Source organism: Oncorhynchus nerka, linkage group LG27 (assembly GCF_034236695.1).
Source record: "Oncorhynchus nerka isolate Pitt River linkage group LG27, Oner_Uvic_2.0, whole genome shotgun sequence".
Lineage (NCBI taxonomy): Eukaryota > Metazoa > Chordata > Actinopteri > Salmoniformes > Salmonidae > Oncorhynchus > Oncorhynchus nerka.
Window position 1 is genome coordinate 57043267 of NC_088422.1, and position 22042 is coordinate 57065308.

Consider the following 22042-nt stretch of genomic DNA (forward strand, 5'->3'; position numbering starts at 1 on the left):
TTCAGAATGACTGCTACTGTGTGGTGGATAACTATGTGGTGCTGTGTGCTGAGTCTCGACAGGCTGTAGTGTAGAGATCATTTTGAGAGATAATCTGTAGGGTTGTGGTCTCCTGTAACCTCACCTGATCAGGACAGTCATGACACAACCAACAGGTGGCGCCGATCCTGGACGAGCTCCCAAAAATCTCAGGCATAGAACCACGTAAAACAGATCATAGTTTGTGTTAAACAGGAGAAAAGATACATTTTGGGTGCGTCACAGACTCACTATGAACAAATACTGCGTTTGGAAATTATTTCTGAGGGTTGGAGTGTGTCAATGTCTGTCGGTAAATAAAATAAAACAAGAAAATTGTACCGTCTGGTTTGTTTAATATAAGGAATTTCATGTATAGCATTTACTTTTACTTTTTACTTTTACTGAAGTATAACAATGTTGTACTTTTTCCACCACAGTACTTAAGTACATTTAAAACCAGATACTGTATATTTAGACCTTTACTCAAGTGACATTTTACTAGGTGACGTTAACTTTTTTTTCTATTAAGGTATCTTTACTTTTACTCAAGCATAACAATTTTGTTATTTTTTCACCACTGAGTGTCCGTTAGTTATGAACATTATTATACGCTAAAGTCAATATCGAATATCAAGTTAACTTCACCATAGCGCTTTGGTGATGAAAGGGGCAAGTTACCCACATGACTTTACTATATAAATGTAAAACATGATCAGTAAACAGCTGTGGACTTTTTAGGATAGTCACATCCCTAATGCCCTGTGCTGGTTGGGGATGGTTTTACACTCTTAGAAACATGGTTACTAAAGGGTTCTACTGCTGTCCCCATTGGAGCACACTGTTTTCTAAGAGTTTAGGCCTTCATGAAATATTGCACTGTCAATCAATTCATGTCTGGTTAAATAAAATTTAAAAATGAAACTGAGAAACATTAAGTAATCTTTATTGCATAGGGAGTACATCTTTAGAAAATTAATATTTCATAAAATATGTTAAAGTTAATAGATACATTAATACTAGAATGTTGCAGATACTGTATTAAAAGTCAACCAATCCACCGGCTATAGATCTCTCTCTCTCTCTCTCACACACACACACACACACACACACACACACACACACACACACACACACACACACACACACACACACACACACAGCTATGTCATACTATACATGTGAGGACTTTTTGCGAACTAACATTTTCTTCCCATTGAAAATCCTATTTTCCTTAAACCTAACCCTTACCTTAACACTGACCTTAACCCTAACCTGAACCCCTAACAATAAACCTAAACCTATCCACTAACCCTAAAATAGCCTTCTTGGCAAAATGTCATCACTTCTCTGAATTTTAGTTTGTTGTGAGGACTTTGATACTCACAAGTATAGAAAAACATGTCCGCACGCACACGCACATGCACACACCGTCTTGTACAGCTAACCTTGTGGAGACACAATTCAGTACCATTCAAAATCCTATTTTCCATAACTACTAACCCTAAACCTGTCACTAACCTAACCCGTACTTTTACCCTTACCCTAGCCTTAACCCTAACTCCAATCTTAACCCAAAAACTTAACCTTAACCCTAACCTTAAACCTAACCCTAGCTCCTAACCCTAAAACTAACCCTAGAATCTAAACCTTACCCTCAACATAATTCTAACCCTATACCCCCTAGAAATAGCATTTGACCTCGTGGGGACTAACAAAATATGCCCAGGTGGTCAACATCTTGTTTGTTTACTAGAATAGTTAAACACACGCACACACACACACACACACACACACACACACACACACACACACACACACACACACACACACACACACACAGTGCAATTGGAGAGTCATCCAGATGCTCCCAGTCTAAAGACTGTTGACATCTAGTGGAGTCAGCAAGTGACATGTCCGGCTCCGCTTTGTGCTGCAGCCAGCTGTGTAGCTCCTCCCTCAGAGTCCAGGGGGCGTCTTCTGGCTAAAGCCATTTGGGAATAGGTTAGATAGGAATAAATGTGTCAAACTGTTTGGCATGACACCAATGAAACATATTAGCATATTAGCATACCTTCTAGCATACAGTCAGAGTGTCAGTCTGGTCATCCTCCAGTAGTCCTGCTATGCAGAGGTAAGGCGTGGCGATGGGCTGGAGGTGGGCGTGTGTCTGGTCGGGGAGGGGATGGTCTGAGTAAGAGGGGCTAGGGGGAACACCCGTCTGCAGGATGAATTGCTGCAGGTTACACTGCCTCAGCTCCTTGTTCATCTCCTCCAGCGCCTCACACCTCTCCTGGAGGGCAGAGACAAGATGTCATGTTATTTTAGTGTCAAGCATCAAACAATTTCATGTAAACTTGATTGTTAAAACTTCTTATGGATCAAATCCCGTTAGCAGGATCGATTTGACAACATCCGGTGAAATGGCAGAGCTCCAAATTCAAATGAAATTATTGCAAGTATTTAACTTTCATACAATCACAAGTGCAATACACCAAAATGAAGCTTAACTTCTTGTTAACGTCTCTAGGTTAGGGGGCAGCATTCAGAATTTTGGATGAAAAAGATGCCCAAATTAAACGGCCTGCCACTCGGACCCAGAAGATATGATATGCCTATAACTGGTAGATTTGGATAGACAGCAATCTAAAGTTTCCAAAACTGTTAAAATAGTGTCTGTGACTATAACAGAACTGATTTGGCAGGCGAAAACCTGAGAAAAATCCATTCAGGAAGTATTTTTTATTTGGTTTTGAAGTTTTCTATTCAATGCCATTGCAGTATCCATTGACTTAGGACTCAATTTGCAGTTCCTATGCCTTCCACTTGATGTCAACAGTCTTTAGATTTTCTTTAAATGTTTAGAAATTGTTTCAGGCTTGTATTCTTATAAATGAGGGAGTAAGACCAGTCTGAATGAGTGGACCCTGACGTGTCACAGAGTTTTTTCACGCGCAATCCCGAGAGAGTGCATTTCTTGTTTACCTTTTATATTGACAACGTTATTGTCCGGTTGAAATATTATAGATCATTTAGGCTAAAAACAACCTGAGATGTGAATATAAACATCGTTTGACATGTTTCTATGAACTTTACGGATACAATTTCGATTTTTTTGTCTGCCTGTTTTGACTGCATTTGAGCCTATGGATTACTGAAGAAAACCCGCAAACAAAACGGAGGTTTTTGGATATAAAGAGACTTTATCCAACAAAAGAACATTTATTGAGTAAATGAATGTCTTCTGAGTGCAACCATATGAAGATAAAAGGATAATGGTCTAATTGTATCTCTATTTCTGAGTTTTGTAACGCTTCTGCTTGGCTGGTTACTGTTTGTAATAATTTGTCAACTGGGCTATGTTCTCAAATAATCGTAAGGTATGCTTTCGCCGTAAAATAACACTTCTGAAAATTCTGATAATGTAGTAGGATCTCATCTGATACTACTCTAGTAATGAGGTTTGTAGCCAAATGGGGGTGGAATAAATGATTCAGGGGAGGATGAGTATCCAAAGAAACTCATAGGGCTGGATTCCCAGACACAAATTAAGCCTAGTCCTGCACTAAAAAGCATGCTCAATGGAACATTTCCATTCAAATAACGTTTTGGTCCAGGGCTCAGCTTAATCCGTCGGGGAAACCGTCCCATAAGGAAGCGTAGGGAAAGACAGTTGTTCTATTATTAACACAGGAAGCCAAAGGCAAGTTTCCATCTTTGGGAAGACAACACAGGTGTATTCCACAGGTGTCCTCTCAAGCTCAATAACTCCTCTTTATTGCTCTCCTGCTATTACAGGATACAGTTAACCCCCAGACTGCCGAGTTACACAATGTACTGCCTCTGGGCTTACAGTGTCAGATACAAAGAATAATCCCCAAACAAGTTATATAGAATGTGACGCAACCATCTTTGAACAAAGCTCTTTTATACTGAATATCCTAGGTTGCTTTCACTGGGTTTAGCTCTTGTGAGACGTTTAGTGGTGAGTGGCTTTGTCAGTTATTTTGTATCATTGAACACAATGAAGGGATTATAGTCTGATTGCTACATGCACTACATACACAAAAAAAGTGCTATCTAGAACCTAAAAGGGTTCTTCGGCAATAGGGGAAACCTTTGAAGAATCCTTTTTGGTTCCAGGTAGAACCCTATTGGTTTCCATATAGAACTCTTTCTCCAGAAGGTTTGGAACCATTTTTCTAAGAGTGTAGGCTAGTAATCTAACACAATTGGACAGGTTAGAGTTTCCACATAAGAGGGATTTATTGGCGAGACAAGGAAAATGGTTCAACTCCCATTGGGATCTTCATGAAGCAAAATGGTAACATACGGCATCCATAATAGGAACTATAATGTCATCAGATCTCAGGAAAAACTCAGTCAGTGGTTATGTATTAAACTGTACCTGTAACCGTAATTCTGCAGTCTGCAATGCCTTTTTCGTCTCTGTCAATGACATGTCCACCTCTGCACCCTTCTGAAGCCGATTGTATAGCTCCTCCCTCAGCGGTCCCAGGGCCTCCTCTGGTTGCGGGGTGCCCGGACGAGAGCTCCGTCTGCGGGCCTCAACACGAAAGTCCTGCCCCAGCCTGGATGAATGGCTCTGGAGGTCCTTGAGCCGGAAGTTGTATTCATCCATAGAGGCGTAGAGTTGGTGCAGATGTCCCTGGATATCTGTACGGCCAATACAAATCTGTGTTGGTGCCTGGATGTTCCTACTGTATATGAGTGTAGGCCTACATATTCCTAGGTTACATACATTATTGCTGCATAAATTACGTGTGCGTAGGAGATGTGTAACATATACTGATATGCTAAGATGTGTTTTCAAAATTGCCTCTGAGGGGATTGATAGGTGTATTGAAGTGACTGGAATTTAATGGAATACATACCCTGCTCCTTGTCCTTCTCTCGCTGCATCTGCTTCTCCCAGTAATCCCCATGCAGCTCTGCCTCGTTCTGTCTCAGCCTTGTCTCCAGCACATCCATCTCCTCTACTAGGCCTGGATTCAGGCCTGGGACAGGAGTTACAGGCCTCCCCATCTCCCACACCCCTGCCTCCCTTTCCAAAGCCACCAGATGGGACTCCAGGTCCTGTAGCATCTCCTGCTGCTGCAGCACCTGCCTGAAGACCTCCTCCTTGGATGGGTCAGACGGGGAGAGTGGGGGAGGGGAGGCGGTGGGGGAGACCAGGGATGGAACAGGCGAGGCCCTGGGCTCTGGTGAGGCTCTTGGACTAGGTGACCAGGCCTTGTTAGCTTTAGTCCTTCTGGGGATTGTAGAAGGACCAAGGTTGAAAGTGAGGGCCTTCTTCGGCTCTCGGCATCTGGAGGGCATGGGTGAAGGGTGCCTGAGCAAAGGGTGGACCCTATCCAGGGTGGGTCTGTTAGGTCCGTCAGTGGTGGAGGGGCCTGTGCGACGCAAGATGAACTGGACCTCGATGGCCAGCTGACCCAGATAAGACAGAGACTCTAAGGGACAGTCATCTGCCACAAGCTGCATCTCTGTGCCTCGTAGCTTCTGGATGAGAACATAGCGACCTGTCTGACCTGTGGAAAAGACACACCAAGACAGGAGTGAGATGGAATAAGGGAATAAGCTGATAAACTGTGCTCAAAAAGCTTTGAAACGAATGAACAGCAAAGGCAATTACATCAGACAAAGACTGACCAATAGCCTGTGCGAGGGCGATGACCACATCCTGACAGGAAGTCTCCAATGATAGGCCGCACACCACCCTGACCATGCCATCCACCCATACCTTCAGCTCCATCTTGGCCTGTCAATCAAACTCAGAGGAACATGGCCACCACAGCATCCACCTGTGAGAGAGGAGGGGAAATGTCAATATACTTAGTTCAAATAATAAACTATTTCACAGTACCAAATCAACCTATAACTCCTAGGCGCAAATATCAGGTATTTCAATGGAGGAAATTAGTTTGGTGCGTATTCCCATAACTGGAGCCGAAGACTTCAACAGAAAAACTCTCACATTTCTCTTGTGGGAAAAATGTGACCGCCCAACTCTGAAATCCGACACCTACAGTCCTGTACCGATCATCTGTATTGACGCCTGACCAGAGAAGGCAGAACCGACCAGAGAGTAAGGGGAGGTGAGGGGAGGAGGAGGTGTATTGTGTTCCATTCTCATGGTGTCAATATCCTGGTATGAGCAAAAACCAATTCAATGCGGCTTTGCACCTAAGAATTTGATAGAAAAATATGGCTTCCTATGCTGTAAACCTAGAGACAGAACGTAATACCTCTTTGGAAGAGGAGGATAGGTTAGGAAGAAGAGAGAGAGGAGGACACAGACACCAAGGCAGCCTAAGAATGTTGCTCTTCAAAAGGCCAAGACCTCCCCATCACAGTTGACAACTCCAAGGTGTCCCCCTTCCCAGAGTGCAAAGAGCCTTGGCGTGACCCTGGACAACACCCTGTTGTTCTCTGCAAACATTAAAGCAGGGATTCGTCCTGCAGGTTCATGCTCTACAACTACCGTAGAGTACGACCCTACCTCACACAGGAAGCGGCACAGGTCCTAATCCAGGCTCTTGTCATCTCCCATCTGGACTTCTGCAACTTGCTGTTGGCTGGGCTCCCCGCTTGTGCCATCAAACCCCTGCAATTTATCCAGAATGCTGCAGCCTGATAGGTGTTCAACCTTCCCAAGTTCTCTCATGTTGCCCCGTCTCCTCCGCACACTCCACTGGCTTCCTTTCGAAGCTTGCATCCACTCCAAGATCATGGCACTTGCCTACGGAACAGCAAGAGGAACTGCCCCTCCCTACCTTCAGGCTATGCTCAAACCCTACATCCTAACCCGAGTACTCCGTTCTGCCACCTCTGGTCTCTTGGCCCTCCCAGCCCTACGGAAGGGCAGCTCCTGCTCAGTCCAGTCAAAGCTCTTCTCTGTCCTGGCACCCAATGGTGGAACAAGCTTTCCCCAAGAGTCCCTGCCCATCTTCTGCAACACCTGAAACCCTACCTCTTCAAAGAGTATCTTAAATAATCCCACAGCACCCCTTCCTAACCCCTCCCCCACCACTGTACTTACAATGACTGAGATATGTGGTTGTCCCACCTAGCTATCTTAATAATTAAGATGAACGCACTAACTCTAAGTCGCTCTGGATAAGAGTGTCTGCTAAACGACAAAGAATTCAATGTAAACAACACTCTGGGTGTTTTTCATTTCAGAAACTTTCATTTCCGAAACCTCTTTGACCTGGTAGTGAAAACAATATGATGCTATTGCTTAGCCTTCACCTGCGCCATGATGTAAGATATGTGAAAGGGAGTGAACTAGAACCCTTGAGGGAGGGAACAACTGTCTTGAATGAAATACATCCCTCATACTCCCCTTCCCTCCAAAACATGCCCTGCTTTTCATTCTCTTGAAATCTTTTGCTCGACATTCTATCTCTCTCCGAAGCACTGAGGGGGAGACATTTGTTGAAGATTTACACGTTTTTTTGGGGGGGGGAGTGATGGTTCTATGTGGAACCATAATGACCCAAAGAACCCTTTGAGCTCTCCAATGGTTCTTAACAGTTCACAAAAGGGTTCTTTGCACTTTAAGTGCAAATTCAAATGTAGGGGAGCTGCTCATTCAAATATTTTGGGGCGTGGTTTGCGCACAGTTCAGTTGATCTAATGTGTTGTGTAATGCCTTTTCAGATTATATATGACTATGGCAGAGTTTCCCAAACTCTGTCCTGGGGACCCCAAGGAATGTACATTTTGGTTTTTGCCCTAGCACTACACAGCTGATTCAAAGCATGATGAGAGTTCATTATTTTAATCAGCTGTGTAGTGCTAGGGCCAAAACCAAAACCCCAGGACCGAGTATGGGAAATCCGGGAATATGGCCAGTGATGGTGTCTTGTGAAAGATTCACGTATGGCCTTGAGAACAGTTGAATAAATCAGGCACAAGAATACAAAAAATTGGGTTTTAAATGGATCAAGAAAGAACATTTAAGATTGAGGAAGGTTCTTTATAGAACCATTCTTCATAAAGCTTCTATAAAGAATCATGAACAAGGGATCAATATACAGTTGAAGTCAGAAGTTTACATACACCTCAGCCAAGTACATTTAAACTCAGTTTTCACAATTCCTGAGATTTAATCCTAGTAACAATTCCCTGTCTTAGGTCAGTTAGGATCACAATTTTATTTTAAGAATGTGAAAAGTCAGAATAATAGTAGAGAGAATGATTTATTTCAGCTTTTATTTCTTTCATCACATTCCTAGTGGGTCAGAAGTTTGCATACACTCAATTAGTATTTGGTAGCATTTCCTTTAAATTGTTTAACTTGGGTCAAATGTTTCGGGTAGTCTTCCACAAGCTTCCCACAATGAGTTGGGTGAATTTTGGCCCATTCCTCCTGACAGAGCTGGTGTAACTGAGTCAGGTTTGTAGGCCTTCTTACTCAGAAACGGATTTTCAGTTCTGCCCACAAATTTTCTATGGGATTGAGGTCAAGGCTTTATGATGGCCACTCAAATACCTTGACTTTGTTGTCCTTAAGCCATTTTGCCACAACTTTGGAAGTACGCTTGGGATCATTGTTCATTTGGAAGATCCATTTGCGACCAAGCTTTAACTTTCTGACTGATGTCTTGAGATGTTGCTTCAATTTTTCCCCATAATTTTCCTGCCTCATAATGCCATCTATTTTGTGAAGTGCACCAGTCTCTCACCCACACAACATGATGCTGCCACCTCCGTGCTTCACGGTTGGGATGGTGTTCTTCGGCTTGCAAGCCCCCTCTTGTTCCTCCAAACATAACGATGGTAATTATGGCCAAACAGTTCTATTTTTGTTTCATCAGACCAGAAGACATTTCTCCAAAAAGTATGATCTTTATCCCCATGTGCAGTTGCAAACCATAGTCTGCCTTTTTTATGGCTGTTTTGTAGCAGTGGCTTCTTCTTTGCTGAGCGGCCTTCTAGGTTATGTCGATATAGGACTCATTTTTACTGTGGATATAGATACTTTTGTACCTGTTTCCTCCAGCATCTTCACAAGGTCCTTTGCTGTTGTTCGGGGATTGAGTTTCACTTTTCGCACCAACATACGTTCATTTCTAGGAGACAGAACGCGTCTCCTTCCTGAGCGGTATGACGGCTGCGTGGTCCCATGGTGTTTATAATTGCATACTATTTTTTCTACAGATGAATGTGGTACCTTCAGGCGTTTGGAAATTGCTCCCAAGGATGAACCAGACTTGTGAAGGTCTACAATTTTTTTTCGGAGGTCTTGGCTGATTTCTTTTGATTTTCCCATGATGTCATGCAAAGACGCACTGAGTTTGAAGGTAGGCCTTGAAATACATCCACAGGTACATCCACAGGTACAACTCCAATTGACTCAAGAAATGTCAATTAGCGTATCAGAAGCTTCTAAAGCCATGTTTTCATTTTCTGGAATTTTCCAAGCTGTTTAAAGAAACAGTCAACTTAGTGTATGTAAACTTCTGGAATTGTGATACAGTGAATTATAAGTGAAATAATCTGTCTGTAAACAATTGTTGGAAAATGTACTTGTGTCATGCACAAAGTAATGTCCTAACCGACTTCCCAAAACGATAGTTTGTTAAAAAGACATTTTGTGGAGAGGTTGAAAGGCGAGTTTTAATGACTCCAACCTAAGTGTATGTAAACTTCAGACTTCAACTGTAGCTCCAGAAAGGGTTGTAACCATAACGGAACTATATAGATGCTATATATGCTATATATTGGTGCTATATAGAACATTTTTGAATGGTTCTTTATAGCACCTTAGAAAATGTTTTTTTTTGTAGCACCTTGGGAAATGTTTTTTTTTATAGCATAACACAGATGCCCTTCAAAAAAGGGTTCTATATAGCACCAAAAAGGGTTCCTCTATGGCGACAAGCAAAGGAAACCCTATCTGATACGTCTTTAAATGTGCTTGCAACCAAAATATGTCTGGGACATTTAAACATAATCTATGAGGTTGTTTAAAATTTAACATTACGACAAAATACAGTCAGCAGAGGAAAGCCAGTAGTTGTGAGCCCAGATCTCTAACAGACAGTGATAGTGACAGAGTACAGGGTAAATGCAGGATGTAGGTAGGATTTGACTTTCTCTCACAGGCGCAAGGTTACACTGCTGCAGAAACACACACACATGCACACATACGTTGTTTTGTTTTTTCTATATTCTACACTCACAATGTTTGACCAGGGAGGCTAGCTCTCTCCTCAGAGTCCCTCTTGAGAGAGAGAGAGATAGAGAGAGCGAACATGAGAGGGAGAGAGAGAGAGAACATGAAAGGGAGAGAGAGAGAGAGCACATATGAGAGAGAGAGAGCACTTGAGAGAGAGAGAACATGAAGGAGAGAGAGAGAACATGAAGAAGAGAGAGAGAGAGAGAGAGAGAAAGAACCTGAGAGAGAGCACATGTGAGAGAGAGAGCACTTGAGAGAGAGAGAGAACATGAAAGGGAGAGAGAGAGAGAGCACGTATGAGAGAGAGAGAGCACTTGAGAGAGAGAGAGAGAGAACATGAAGGAGAGAGAGAGAGAACATGAAGAAGAGAGAGAGAGAGAGAGAGAGAGTGAGAAAGAACCTGAGAGAGAGCACATGTGAGAGAGAGAGCATTTGAGAGAGGGAGAGAGAGAGAGAGAGAGAGAGAGAGAGAGAGAGAGAGAGAGAGAGAGAGAGAGATCATGAAAGGGAGAGAGAGAGAGAACATGAAAGGGAGAGAGAGAACGAGAGAGAAAGAACCTGAGAGAGAGCACATGTGAGAGAGCGAGAGAGAGAGAGAGAGAGAGAGAGAGAGAGAGAACATGAGAGAGAGCACATGTGAGAGAGCGAGAGAGAGAGAGAGAGAGAGAGAGAGAGAGAAAGAACATGAGAGAGAGCACATGTGAGAGAGAGAGCGAGAGAGAGAGAGAGAGAGAGAGAGAGAGAGAGAGAGAGAGAGAGAGAGCACTGAGAGATGCAGGTATGCAGAATTTCAGGTTGTTCCAGCCCAAACTACCACAACCAGCTTTGGTAGAAATAACCCTTTATATTGAGTTGTCCATTTCTGAGGCCGAACTGCAGACCTGCTGGTAGGTTAGCTAAGTGGAGGAATGGAATGTAGTAATGATAGACTGACATTCCTTAGGGCACCTCCCCTCCTACACATACCTCTACACCACACAGTCTGTTTACAAACACATCTGAGAGAGGAGAGTATATGCAGTTCACTCTAGTTTAAACAGAGGTGGTTTGGTTTGACTATTACCCAAGATAAAGTTCAGGGTGATTGTTACAAGACATAGTAATGTTTGTTTGACTATACGTTATGTAAAGATGTCAAGTTTAAATTTGAGAGTGCGAACGTTGTCAGATGCCAAAAAAATGTAAATATAATCAAAGTTGTATACCCGCACACCAAATTAAATAGATGTGACTCTAAAATGAAAAAAAAAAATGGCAGAAGACTAGTTCTCTCCCGCTAACTGAGTGATATTGCAGAGGTAGTTGTAGTAGGTTATTTTTGATTCTTCTTCTTTATTCATTCAGGGAAACCCTATTGAGACCATGGTCTTATTCACAAGGGTGCCCAACCAATACAATGTAAAACAAAACCTCAGAGTAATCTCAAGAGTTAATCAACTCCGTCAACAAAATTTGGTAACTCATGTTTTTATACTTCAACAACAAAGTTGGAAACTTATGTAGTAGAGCTTTGTAAACAAAACATGAATAGTGAAGTGATCTACGGTTCTTTAACGAGGACCAGACAACCTTTCGATACAGAATGCAGTGATGATTATTGCAACTGTCACCTGTGATAAAGCAAAGGGTGGTATGGTAGACGGCATCCAAAGGTTTAAGAGTAATCGCTGCTGCATTCTGGTAAATTATGTCACCATAGTCAAGAACTGTCAGGAAAGTTGACTTATACAATCTGCTTCCTGCTGTTAAGGTAGAGGCAAGATCTATTTAAAAAATAAATAATCATAAGCCCACTTTAAATCAGTATGTTTTTTAAACATTAAATCCTTGTCAATCAAAAAGCCCAGATATTTATAGGCGAGAACCCGATCGATGGGAGAACCAGTCAATTAATAAATATGTAGTCCATCTGAAACATTTCTGCGAGAATTAGAAAAACAACATATGTTTAGTCTTGCCCACAATAAGTACACGTTTTAAACCAACCAGGGCATTTTTTAAAGACAACAAAGTGAGATTGCAGCTCTGACAACACCTGGTCTACAGGTGGGGCAATGGCATACATAACAGTGTCGTCTGCAAACAGATGAATATTATGAAGTTTTAGCATAGACCAATATAGACCAATATTATTTACATGCATCATAGCTTATCTTCCCAGACAAAGACAAGTACTGTGTAAGTGGGCACTGAGTTTTAACCATAGACTGTGACAACAACCTGAGGCAGAATCACACAACCCCTTTAACACAAACACAAGAACAGTGATTTGCCGTCAGAAAAATAAGAAAACTGTTACAGTAGCTTATTCATTTCATTGCACCCATGTGATACAGCAGCTAACGTGTGTAGGTTAGATGTTTCTAAAAGCCACTTTCTGTGAAATAAAAACCTTTTCCAATATAGGCCCAACTCTTGAGATTGCCAGTGTTTGGTACGGGAGTCACCAATTGAAAGCAGGATTTGTGGTCAATTTCAACTCAGTCAAATAAGGAAACTAGCACAACTGTCATTTATGAAATGTTCTCATTATTTACATTATTTTCAAGAAAGTATTCACATGTATTCCAAGGTCTGGGTTTAATAGAGTTGACTCCAACCCTTGTCGAGAAGTCAAAATTGCTCTTGTGAATGTCTTACCTGTCTCCATGCAGTATTAGCCAGCAGTAAAAGCCACTACATTCTGATTTACATCAGACAGAAGGAAGACAAACCTGTTTCAGGTTTACTCTCTTTACCTCTTGGTTTAGGCTTCCTTTTAGTTGGTTGCCCGACTCTTCACTTCGAGAAGTCCAAGTGGAAAGGAAATCCGAGCATACAAAAAGTCAAAAAGCTGTTCAAGCTGTTCGTTGAATTAGGTAATGAGTAGTTGTAGCCCAGATCGGGGAGAGCGCAGTTAAATGGTGCTCTGGAATGCAGCCCTCCCAGGCACACTGTCACACTGAAACTGGAGCTACACTGGTTTCTCTCTCTCTCTCTCTCTCTCTCTCTCTCTCTCTCTCTCTCTCTCTCACACACACACACACAATGAACTCACTCTGTGATCTAGCCTTGCTCCTCCTTCATTGAAGGTAGTAACAAAGGGGAATGTTTTCATTCTGACTAACACACACACATTCCAGGCTTTGTTGTTGTGTACAATACCATTCTCCAGAAACCCTGATGGTGATTAGCAACTCTCCAGGTGTCCCCAGTCAACTGATCCTGAACAACTCCAGCACTCACAACAGACAAATAGAGACACACACACATACACACACACACACACACACACACACACACACACACACACACACACACACACACACACACACACACACACACACACACACACACAAAAAACAAAGGTGATCACACACTCAAAATAGAATGGACTGTCATCGCAAGTTTAATATTAATATGGAATGATCAATATTAAAGGACTTCAATGGCTTACGTTCTGGAATGAGCACATTTGAAACTCAAGCAAGGACAACCGTGTCACTCCTTCTTTTGGGCAGTCATTGAAATGGCTCTGAACCAGAATCAATCAATACCAATCAACTTGCATTACAGTTTTTTTTACAATTGCTAAGACCCATTTCTCAATACTTAGGTCACTTTTTCAAAACTCTTCACACTGTGAGCATAACAGCAGTCTATGTGGGCTAAACTATGTATCATTTTTCATTGCTTTGGCACGAAATGCATTCAATGACTACATCTTTCAATTTTCATTAACTCTTTTCTCACTCAGACACAACCACCACCAAAACTCTATGTACCTACAGGCCGATTTGCACATGTTGAATAAGACATACATTTGCTAAATTTTCTACAGTAATTGAACAAAGCCTCCAAACCTACTTGTTTGTAATTGTAATTGTTTTTGCAACTGCTGTCGATATAGTCATCAGGAACAATGGCATAAAACTCACAGAGATTCTGGACGAGTGTTGGCAGACAATGTAAGCATAACTCTTATGTAGCCTTGTGGATTTATTTTAGAGGAGATCATGGAGATTGAAGCAAGGCAAACACCCCACGTATTCATCTTTGTGGATGAGGTTGGTTTCAACTTGGCCAAAACACGGCGGCGAGGAAGGAATGTGATTGGAAAAAGAGCCACAGTGGATGTCCTGGGCCAGAGGGGTGACAACATCACAATGTGTGCAGCAATATCCTCTGATGGATTGCTGATACACAAACCACTAATTGTGGCCATACAACACCGAGCATCTCATTTCATTCCTGGATGACCTCTATGGGAGGGTTGTGTCAGGTGAGGAAAGGGTTGCAGTGAGGCGAACTCGGCCATCGTTTGTAATTGTATGGGACAATGTGGCATTTCACCAGTCCCGTGAAGTCACAGAGTGGTTTGCACTTTTCCTCCTTCCTTACTCTCTATTCCTCAACCCCACAGAGGAATTATTTTCCTCATGGAGGTGGAAGGTTTATGACCACCATCCACATGATCAAATGTCCCTCCTGGATGCAATGAATGCTGATGCCTGGACATATCTGCAGAAGATTGCCAGGGATGGACCAGGTATGGCAAAATAGTATTTCCTAGGTGTATTGCCCAAGATGACTTAAGATGTGACGTGGATCAGAACCTGTGGCCAAATGCACAAGACAGGGTTGACTAGTATTGCTACTGTATATGTATCGGTAGATGGTGTATATACAAATGATTGTATTTTGCAAACACTCAATGCCATAAAATGCCATAAAACATATTGAAGCATATTGTATCATGTCTGATAAATTCCTGTAACATTAACTGCAGTGAATTCTAAACAGTAGAGAGGTGTCATTCTTGTTTTGTAAAGAAAACATTGTGTGATGCAACCTGTTGTTAGTGTTGTTTAGGTCATTGTTTTATGAGTGACAACGTGTGCTTGTTGGGTGACAACCTTTGCTAGTGTTATGGAACAATGAGTTGATTTGAGACATGTATGAAGTGTTTTGATAGTTTTAGTGCATTTTATACGTGAAATTAACTGCTGTGCCAAGCTGAAAGTTAGTTAGGAGAACGGTGTGAAGAGTTTTGAAAAAGTAACCTAAGTATTGAGAAGTGGGTCCTAGTGATTGTAAAAACCGTAAGACATAATATAGAAAACACTGGTACTTTGGAGAAAGACAGTGCAGAAGAGGGAGAAGACGGCTAAACAGAGGAAGGTCATGTTGGAGAAGATGGCAGGGGAGATGTAGAAGAGGGAGGTGGAGATGGAGAAGAGGGAGGTGGAGATGGAGAAGAGGGAGGTGGAGATGGAGAAGAGGGGAGTGGAGATGGAGAAGAGGGAGGTGGAGATGGAGAAGAGGGAGGTGGAGATGGAGAAGAGGGGAGTGGAGATGGAGAAGAGGGGAGTGGAAGTTGGGAGAGGAGAAGAGGGGGGTGGTTAGGAGCAGAGAGGATGAGATGGAGAAGAGGAAAAGGGAGGTGGAGAAGATGAAGGGGGAGGTGGAGAAGAGGAAGGGGGAGGTGGAGAAGAGGGAAGGGGAGATGGAAAAGAGGGAGGAGGTGGTTGGCAAGAGAGGAGGAGATTACAGAGGAAGGGCAGCAAGAACAGCAAGAACATTGAGAGAGAGAAGGGCGAAGTTAGGAGGGAGAGAGATGATATAATGAAGATTTAAATTAAAATATGGATATGGAGATGGAGAAGATGAGGAGGGTGGCAGGAGAGAATGCTGCAGGAATGGAGTGCCATGGATGTCATTGACTGTCTGAGGCAGAGAATCATAGAGATGGAAGAGAAGGAAAGAGAGACAAGATGGTACATATGGTAGAACACACAGTGACAGTTGCCGTAGGACTTTATAGCCCCTCACCTTTGACCTTAACATGAACCTTAATCTCTTCTATGTCTTGTTTTGACTTTGTTTTAGAATTCAGATGGACTTTGCTCCAACCTATTGGTGTTTCCCATTAGTGGGACCCCTTTCAGGGTTGGGTCCCAAGGGGTCCTCTTTTCACTGGAAGATACCGTAAGACAAAAAACAAAGAGATGTCTTTAAAAGGTGACAGGGTAGCATTAAAAAATAAAAACAACTGCAGATCCTAACCCGATATTGGGTGTTAGTGCCTTTATTTGACCGCTAGAGGGCAGCCTCTTATAGACTGAGGAACATTGATGACAAATCAGGAAGCAAATGAGTCCATAGAATTAGGAATTAGAATACATGTTTAATAGGATCTCTATGTGAAAGTCATTGTAGGAAGAATGCAAGTTTATATCAACCACTTTACCATAACAGCCCTGCTACAGTTACCATATTATGGAAATGTAATAAATGATTATCTTCGGTTATAGTCACAGCCGTGTATATTCCCGCTCAAGCCGGTGCCACGACGGCCCTCAAAGAACTTCACTGGACTTTAAGTGGAACCACGTATCCCGAGGCCGCATTTATTGTAGATGGAGATTTTAACAAAGCAAATTTGAGAAAACGTTAACAAAGTTTTATCAACACATTTACTGTAGTACTCGCACTGCTAAAACACTTGACCACTGCTACTCCAACTTCTGGGATACCTACAAGGCCCTCCCCCGCTCTCCCTTCGGCAAATCTGATCATGACTCCATTTTGCTGCTCCCTTCCTATAGGCAGAACTCAAAACAGGGAGTACCCGTGCTAAGGACTATTCAAAACTGGTCTGACCAATCAGAATCCATTGTTTTGATCATGCGGACTAGGATATGTTTCGTGTTGCCACCGAGATCAACATAGACAAATATACTGATATGGTGACTGAGTTTATAGGGAAGTGTATAGGAGAGGTTGTACCCACTGTGACTATTAAAACCTACCCTAACCATAAACCGTAGATAGATGGCAGCATTCGCACAAAACTGAACGTGCGTTTAACCATGGAAAGGTGACTGGGAATATGGCTGAATACAAACTGTGTAGTTATTCCCTCCTTAAGGCAATCAAACAGGCAAAACGGCTCAGACACGAGACCTTTGTAGCAGGGTCTACAGACAATCACGGTCGCAGACATCGACGTCTTGCTCCAGAAGAAGATAAACACTTTCTTCGCCCTCTTTGAGGATAACACAGTGACACCGACGCATCCCGCTACAAAAGACTGTGGGCTTTCCTTCTCTAAGCGTGTTAACCCTCGCAAGGCTGCCAGCCTAGACGGCATCCCTAGCTGCCAGCTGGCTGGAGTGTTTACGGACATATTCAATCTCTCTGTTACGAATCCCTTTTGGCCCGACAGTCTAGGGGGGATGGTAATGAGACCCGTAACATAACTCATGCAAAGTATTATTGTGACAAAGTAAAAGTGTGAACGAAATAACCACGACAACAGAAATCTACCGTCAAACTCCAGGTTTATTTATAAACACACGGTAATGGGGGGAGCAGGAAAAGGGGCTGAGCTGGACCCAAGGAAGGAAACAATAAGTATTCAAAAACACCCCTAAGCTAGACTAGCCTACTTTAACAACAGCTAACTAACTAACCAAAAATACAGTGGGTGGTCCGCCCAGTTCTAACTAGTGTATTTAACAAAGTTCACCTACGGGTAGTGTATGCCCATGGGCGACTTGTCTTGGTTTCCCCCTTTTCCCACCAGCAATAAACAAACACCATAACCAAAAACATTTACATTTAACATTTAAGTCATTTAGCAGACGCTCTTATCCAGAGCGACTTACAAATTGGTGCGTTCACCTTAAGACATCCAGTGGAACAGCCACTTTACAATAGTGCATCTAAATCTTTTAAGGGGGTGAGAAGGATTACTTTATCCTATCCTAGGTATTCCTGAAAGAGGTGGGGTTTCAGGTGTCTCCGGAAGGTGGTGATTGACTCCGCTGTCCTGGCGTCGTGACGGAGTTTGTTCCACCATTGGGGGGCCAGAGCAGCGAACAGTTTTGACTGGGCTGCGCGGGAACTGTACTTCCTCAGTGGTAGGGAGGCGAGCAGGTGAAAAAAACAATACTCACAGGTGATGACAAAGTGCTATGAGGTGCTCAAACAAAAGAGAGGTTAAGACAAAAAGCGAGAGTGAAACACAGAGACCTACAGACATGACATTTACAGAGAGATTGAGCTAGAGATTGAGCTAGAGATTGAGCTAGAGATTGAGCTAGAGATTGCTCCAGAGCAAACAAATGATGGGGTTTTTAAACCATGGGGAAGGAACTGTGATAGGGTAGGAAATAGGAGGAGGTGTGTCTTCTGATTGATGATTGATTGTTGACTGATTGGGGAGTGATGGTTTTCACCTGTGAGGGGAGAATGAGAGAAAAGAAACACACACAGGATACACACACACACACAGGATAACTGTATCCGTAACACTCCCACCCTTAAAGAAGCAACCCTAAGGATTGCGACCACAGTATTACAATGAATACTCACAACAATAACAAAGTCAACCTTGCCAAAACATACAACAATCATTACACACGAGACAAAGCATCTGCCAACACATTATCAGAACCCTTTTTGTGGCGGATCTCCAAATTATAATTTTGTACAATCAGCGCCCAACGCATAAGGCGCTGGTTCTGGTTGTACATTCGGTGGAGAAAAACTAAGGGGTTATGGTCAGTATATACAATCACGGGTAGGGCACTGGAACCAATATATACTTCAAAGTATTGCAGAGCCAACAACAAAGCAAGAGCTTCTTGTTCTACTGTCGCATAGTTTGTTTGACATTTATTAAATTTACGTGAGAAATAACAAACGGGATGATCCACTCCACTCTTGTCCTGCTGCAGTAGAACAGCACCAGCACCTCTGGCACTAGCATCTACCTCAAGTTTGAACGGTTGTTCAAAATCTGGAGCAGCAAGTACAGGTGTACTACATAAGAGTGCTTTCGCTGATTCAAAAGCTCTCTTACAATCAGGGGACCACACAAATGATCTAGCTGGACTAAGCAAATCGGTCAATGGAGCAACTACAGCAGAGAAATTTTTACAGAAGCTACGGTAGTAGCCAACCATCCCTAAAAGCGGCGTAGCTCTCGTCTGGTGGTAGGTGCAGGGAATGCAGTTATAGCCAAGACCTTGGCATCAACAGGGCGCACCTGTCCATGGCCAACCTCTTTGCCGAGATAGGTAACAGTAGCCTTCCCAAACTCGCACTTTGCCAAGTTCAGGGTTAGAGAAGCAGCTGCCAACCGTTCACATACTACCCTTAGCGAGTCAACATGATCTGACCACTCAGACGAATAAATCACTAGGTCATCAAGGTATGCACTACAATTAGGAACACCAGCTAATACGGAGTTAACCAGTCGTTGGAAAGTGGCTGGTGCATTTCGCATCCCAAAAGCCATGACTGAGTACTGTAGGAAGTTGTCTGGGGTCACAAAGGCAGAAATCTCAGAAGCACGTGAAGTTAACGGAACCTGCCAGTAACCTTTTAAGAGGTCTAACTTGGTTACATACTTAGCAGCACCAATAGTGTCGATACAGTCGTCCAGTCGGGGTAACGGGAACGAATCTGGCATTGTGACAGAGTTTACCTTTCGATAATCCGTACATAACCTGGACGTACCATCAGGTTTAGGAACCAAAATGCAAGGAGAACTCCAAGGGCTTGAACTTGGCTTAGCCAGGTCATTCTCCAACAAATATTTCACCTCATCCCTCATTATCTTCCTCTTGGAAGCGTTGATACGATATGGGTGTTGCTTGATAGGTGTAGCATTTCCAACAATAATGTCATGTTCCAACACATTTGTGCGAGTAGGAACGTCATTAAAGAGACATGGAAAACTGTGTAGTAGCCTCACAATATCATTGGCCTGTCCATCCGTTAAATGAACCAGACCGATTGTATAGACAGCAACATTTCTGAGTTGGGCAATCTAACACACTGCTGCTGAGTATTGCGCAACTCCAAGCCATCAACATCATCAATATGACAGTCCACTATCATAGCAGTAGTAGCAGAGGAGACAGCAGTACCTTCCTCTGTTTTTGAACTCTACCTGTGTGATGGGTCGGTGTGGTAAGCTTTCAACATGTTAATGTGACACACGAGATCGGCGTTGTCTATCAGGAGTTTGAAGCACATAGTCAGTTTCACTTATTTTCTTTTCAATTAAATAAGGACCCGAGAAACGAGCTGACAGTGAAGATCCTGGAACAGGTAATAACACCAGTACTTGGTCACCTGGCTGTAGTGGACGAGAAACAGCCTCTTTATCATAGTGTCTTTTCATGCTCCTCTGTGAGGAAGACAGAGCTTCCTTTGCGAGAGCACAAGCTTGGTGTAGGCGCTCACGAAAGCGACTAACGTAGTCCAACACATTCTCATCTCTGGTACACAACTCTTGGGACAAGAACTGTTTTTTAAGGACTTTCATTGGTCCTCTCACTGTGTGACCAAACACCAGTTCAGCCGGGCTGAAACCTAGGGACTCCTGCACAGTTTCACGAGCAGCAAACAAAACTAGAGGAACTCCCTCATCCCAATCTTTCTCAGATTCCAAACAATATTTACGTAGGATTTTAACACCTGCCTGAAGAGCTTGGATAGGAAATTGGTACCTTGATCGCTTTGTACCACCCTAGGTAACCCGAATGTTGTGAAGAATTTTATTAAGGCTTTACTCACTACCGGGGCTGTAATCCTTCTCAGAGGAATGGCCTCGGGGTATCTTGTAGCCATACACATTATCGTTAACAAAAACTGGTTACCCGATTTTGTCTTCGGTAACGGTCCGACACAATCAACCACCACATGCTCGAATGGTTCACCTATGACAGGTATGGGACAAAGAGGAGCGGGAGGAATAACCTGATTTGGTTTTCCTGTTATCTGACATGTGTGGCATGTCCGACAGAACTGAGCCACATCTTGTTTTAAACCCGGCCAAAAGAAATGTCGAAGGATCCGATCATAAGTTTTTGTGATTCCTAAATGACCAGACCACTGGTGATCATGAGCAAGGGATAACACATTTTGTCGAAAGGCTGTAGGAATCACTATTTGGTAAACAGCATTCCAATCTCCATCCGCGTCAACATGGGATTTCCATTTACGCATGAGGAGATTACCATCAATGAAGTAAGCCACGTTCTTCTTCTTCACATCTTCCAATGAGACAACACTAGAAAAACATTTAGCAAGCTTGTTGTCAACCTTTTGGTTAGCAATCAGCTGCTCACGAGTGACTGGTAACTGTATTGCATCAGCAATAAGTTCAACGTTCTTTGATTCTTTCCTGGGCTGTTTGTCAGAGGTGATCAGCTTCTCAGAGGTATCACACAATCCATCTTCTTGATCAACCTCTTTGAACAGAACAGTGTTCGACAAATCTATCTCGTCACCCTCTTGTAGTGCCTGAGCACGAGTGACAGCACAAGCGGGGAACACATGTGGATAACTCTGGGCCAGCTCATTCGAGAGAGAGTGGTCACTTTTATCCAATACTTCCAATACGGGTACTACCTTTCCTCCGCCAATATCGTTACCCATTATAAAGGTCACACCTTTCACTGGCAACATAGGGGCGTACCCCCACTCTGAATATTCCACTGATTAACTCAGAGTGTACTTTCTAAAAAGTGCAATGGCACTGGGACAAAACCCATTTCAATACCCTGCACTAACACACTGGAACCACAGTATGTATCGTCAGATAAGGGTAACACATCAGACAATATAAACGACTGCGCCCGCACCAGTATCTCTAAGGATTTTAACCGGTCCTGAGACGCTTGGCTCATTCGTTAGGGACACAAACCCCTCGAAAATGAATGGTTCATAACTGCGGTCGGGGCCTGAGACTTTCAATCTACAGTTACCCTGAGGCACCTGTTTTGTTGCAGACCTCACAACCATACGAATTAGAGC

General features: G+C 43.0%; 1 protein-coding gene across 1 annotated transcript; it reads right to left on the reverse strand.

The window, feature by feature from the left end:
• Window positions 1-949: 949 nt before the first annotated feature.
• Window positions 950-13171, reverse strand: LOC115112035 (ras association domain-containing protein 7). The gene is made up of 6 exons (XM_029638687.2): window positions 12967-13171; window positions 5692-5843; window positions 4914-5570; window positions 4427-4695; window positions 2093-2311; window positions 950-2002 (listed from the first exon to the last, which is right to left on the reverse strand). Exons 2-5 carry the CDS (start codon window positions 5792-5794, stop codon window positions 2096-2098), a joined length of 1245 nt encoding a protein of 414 aa, XP_029494547.1. The 5' UTR covers window positions 5795-5843; window positions 12967-13171; the 3' UTR covers window positions 950-2002; window positions 2093-2095.
• Window positions 13172-22042: the final 8871 nt, after the last annotated feature.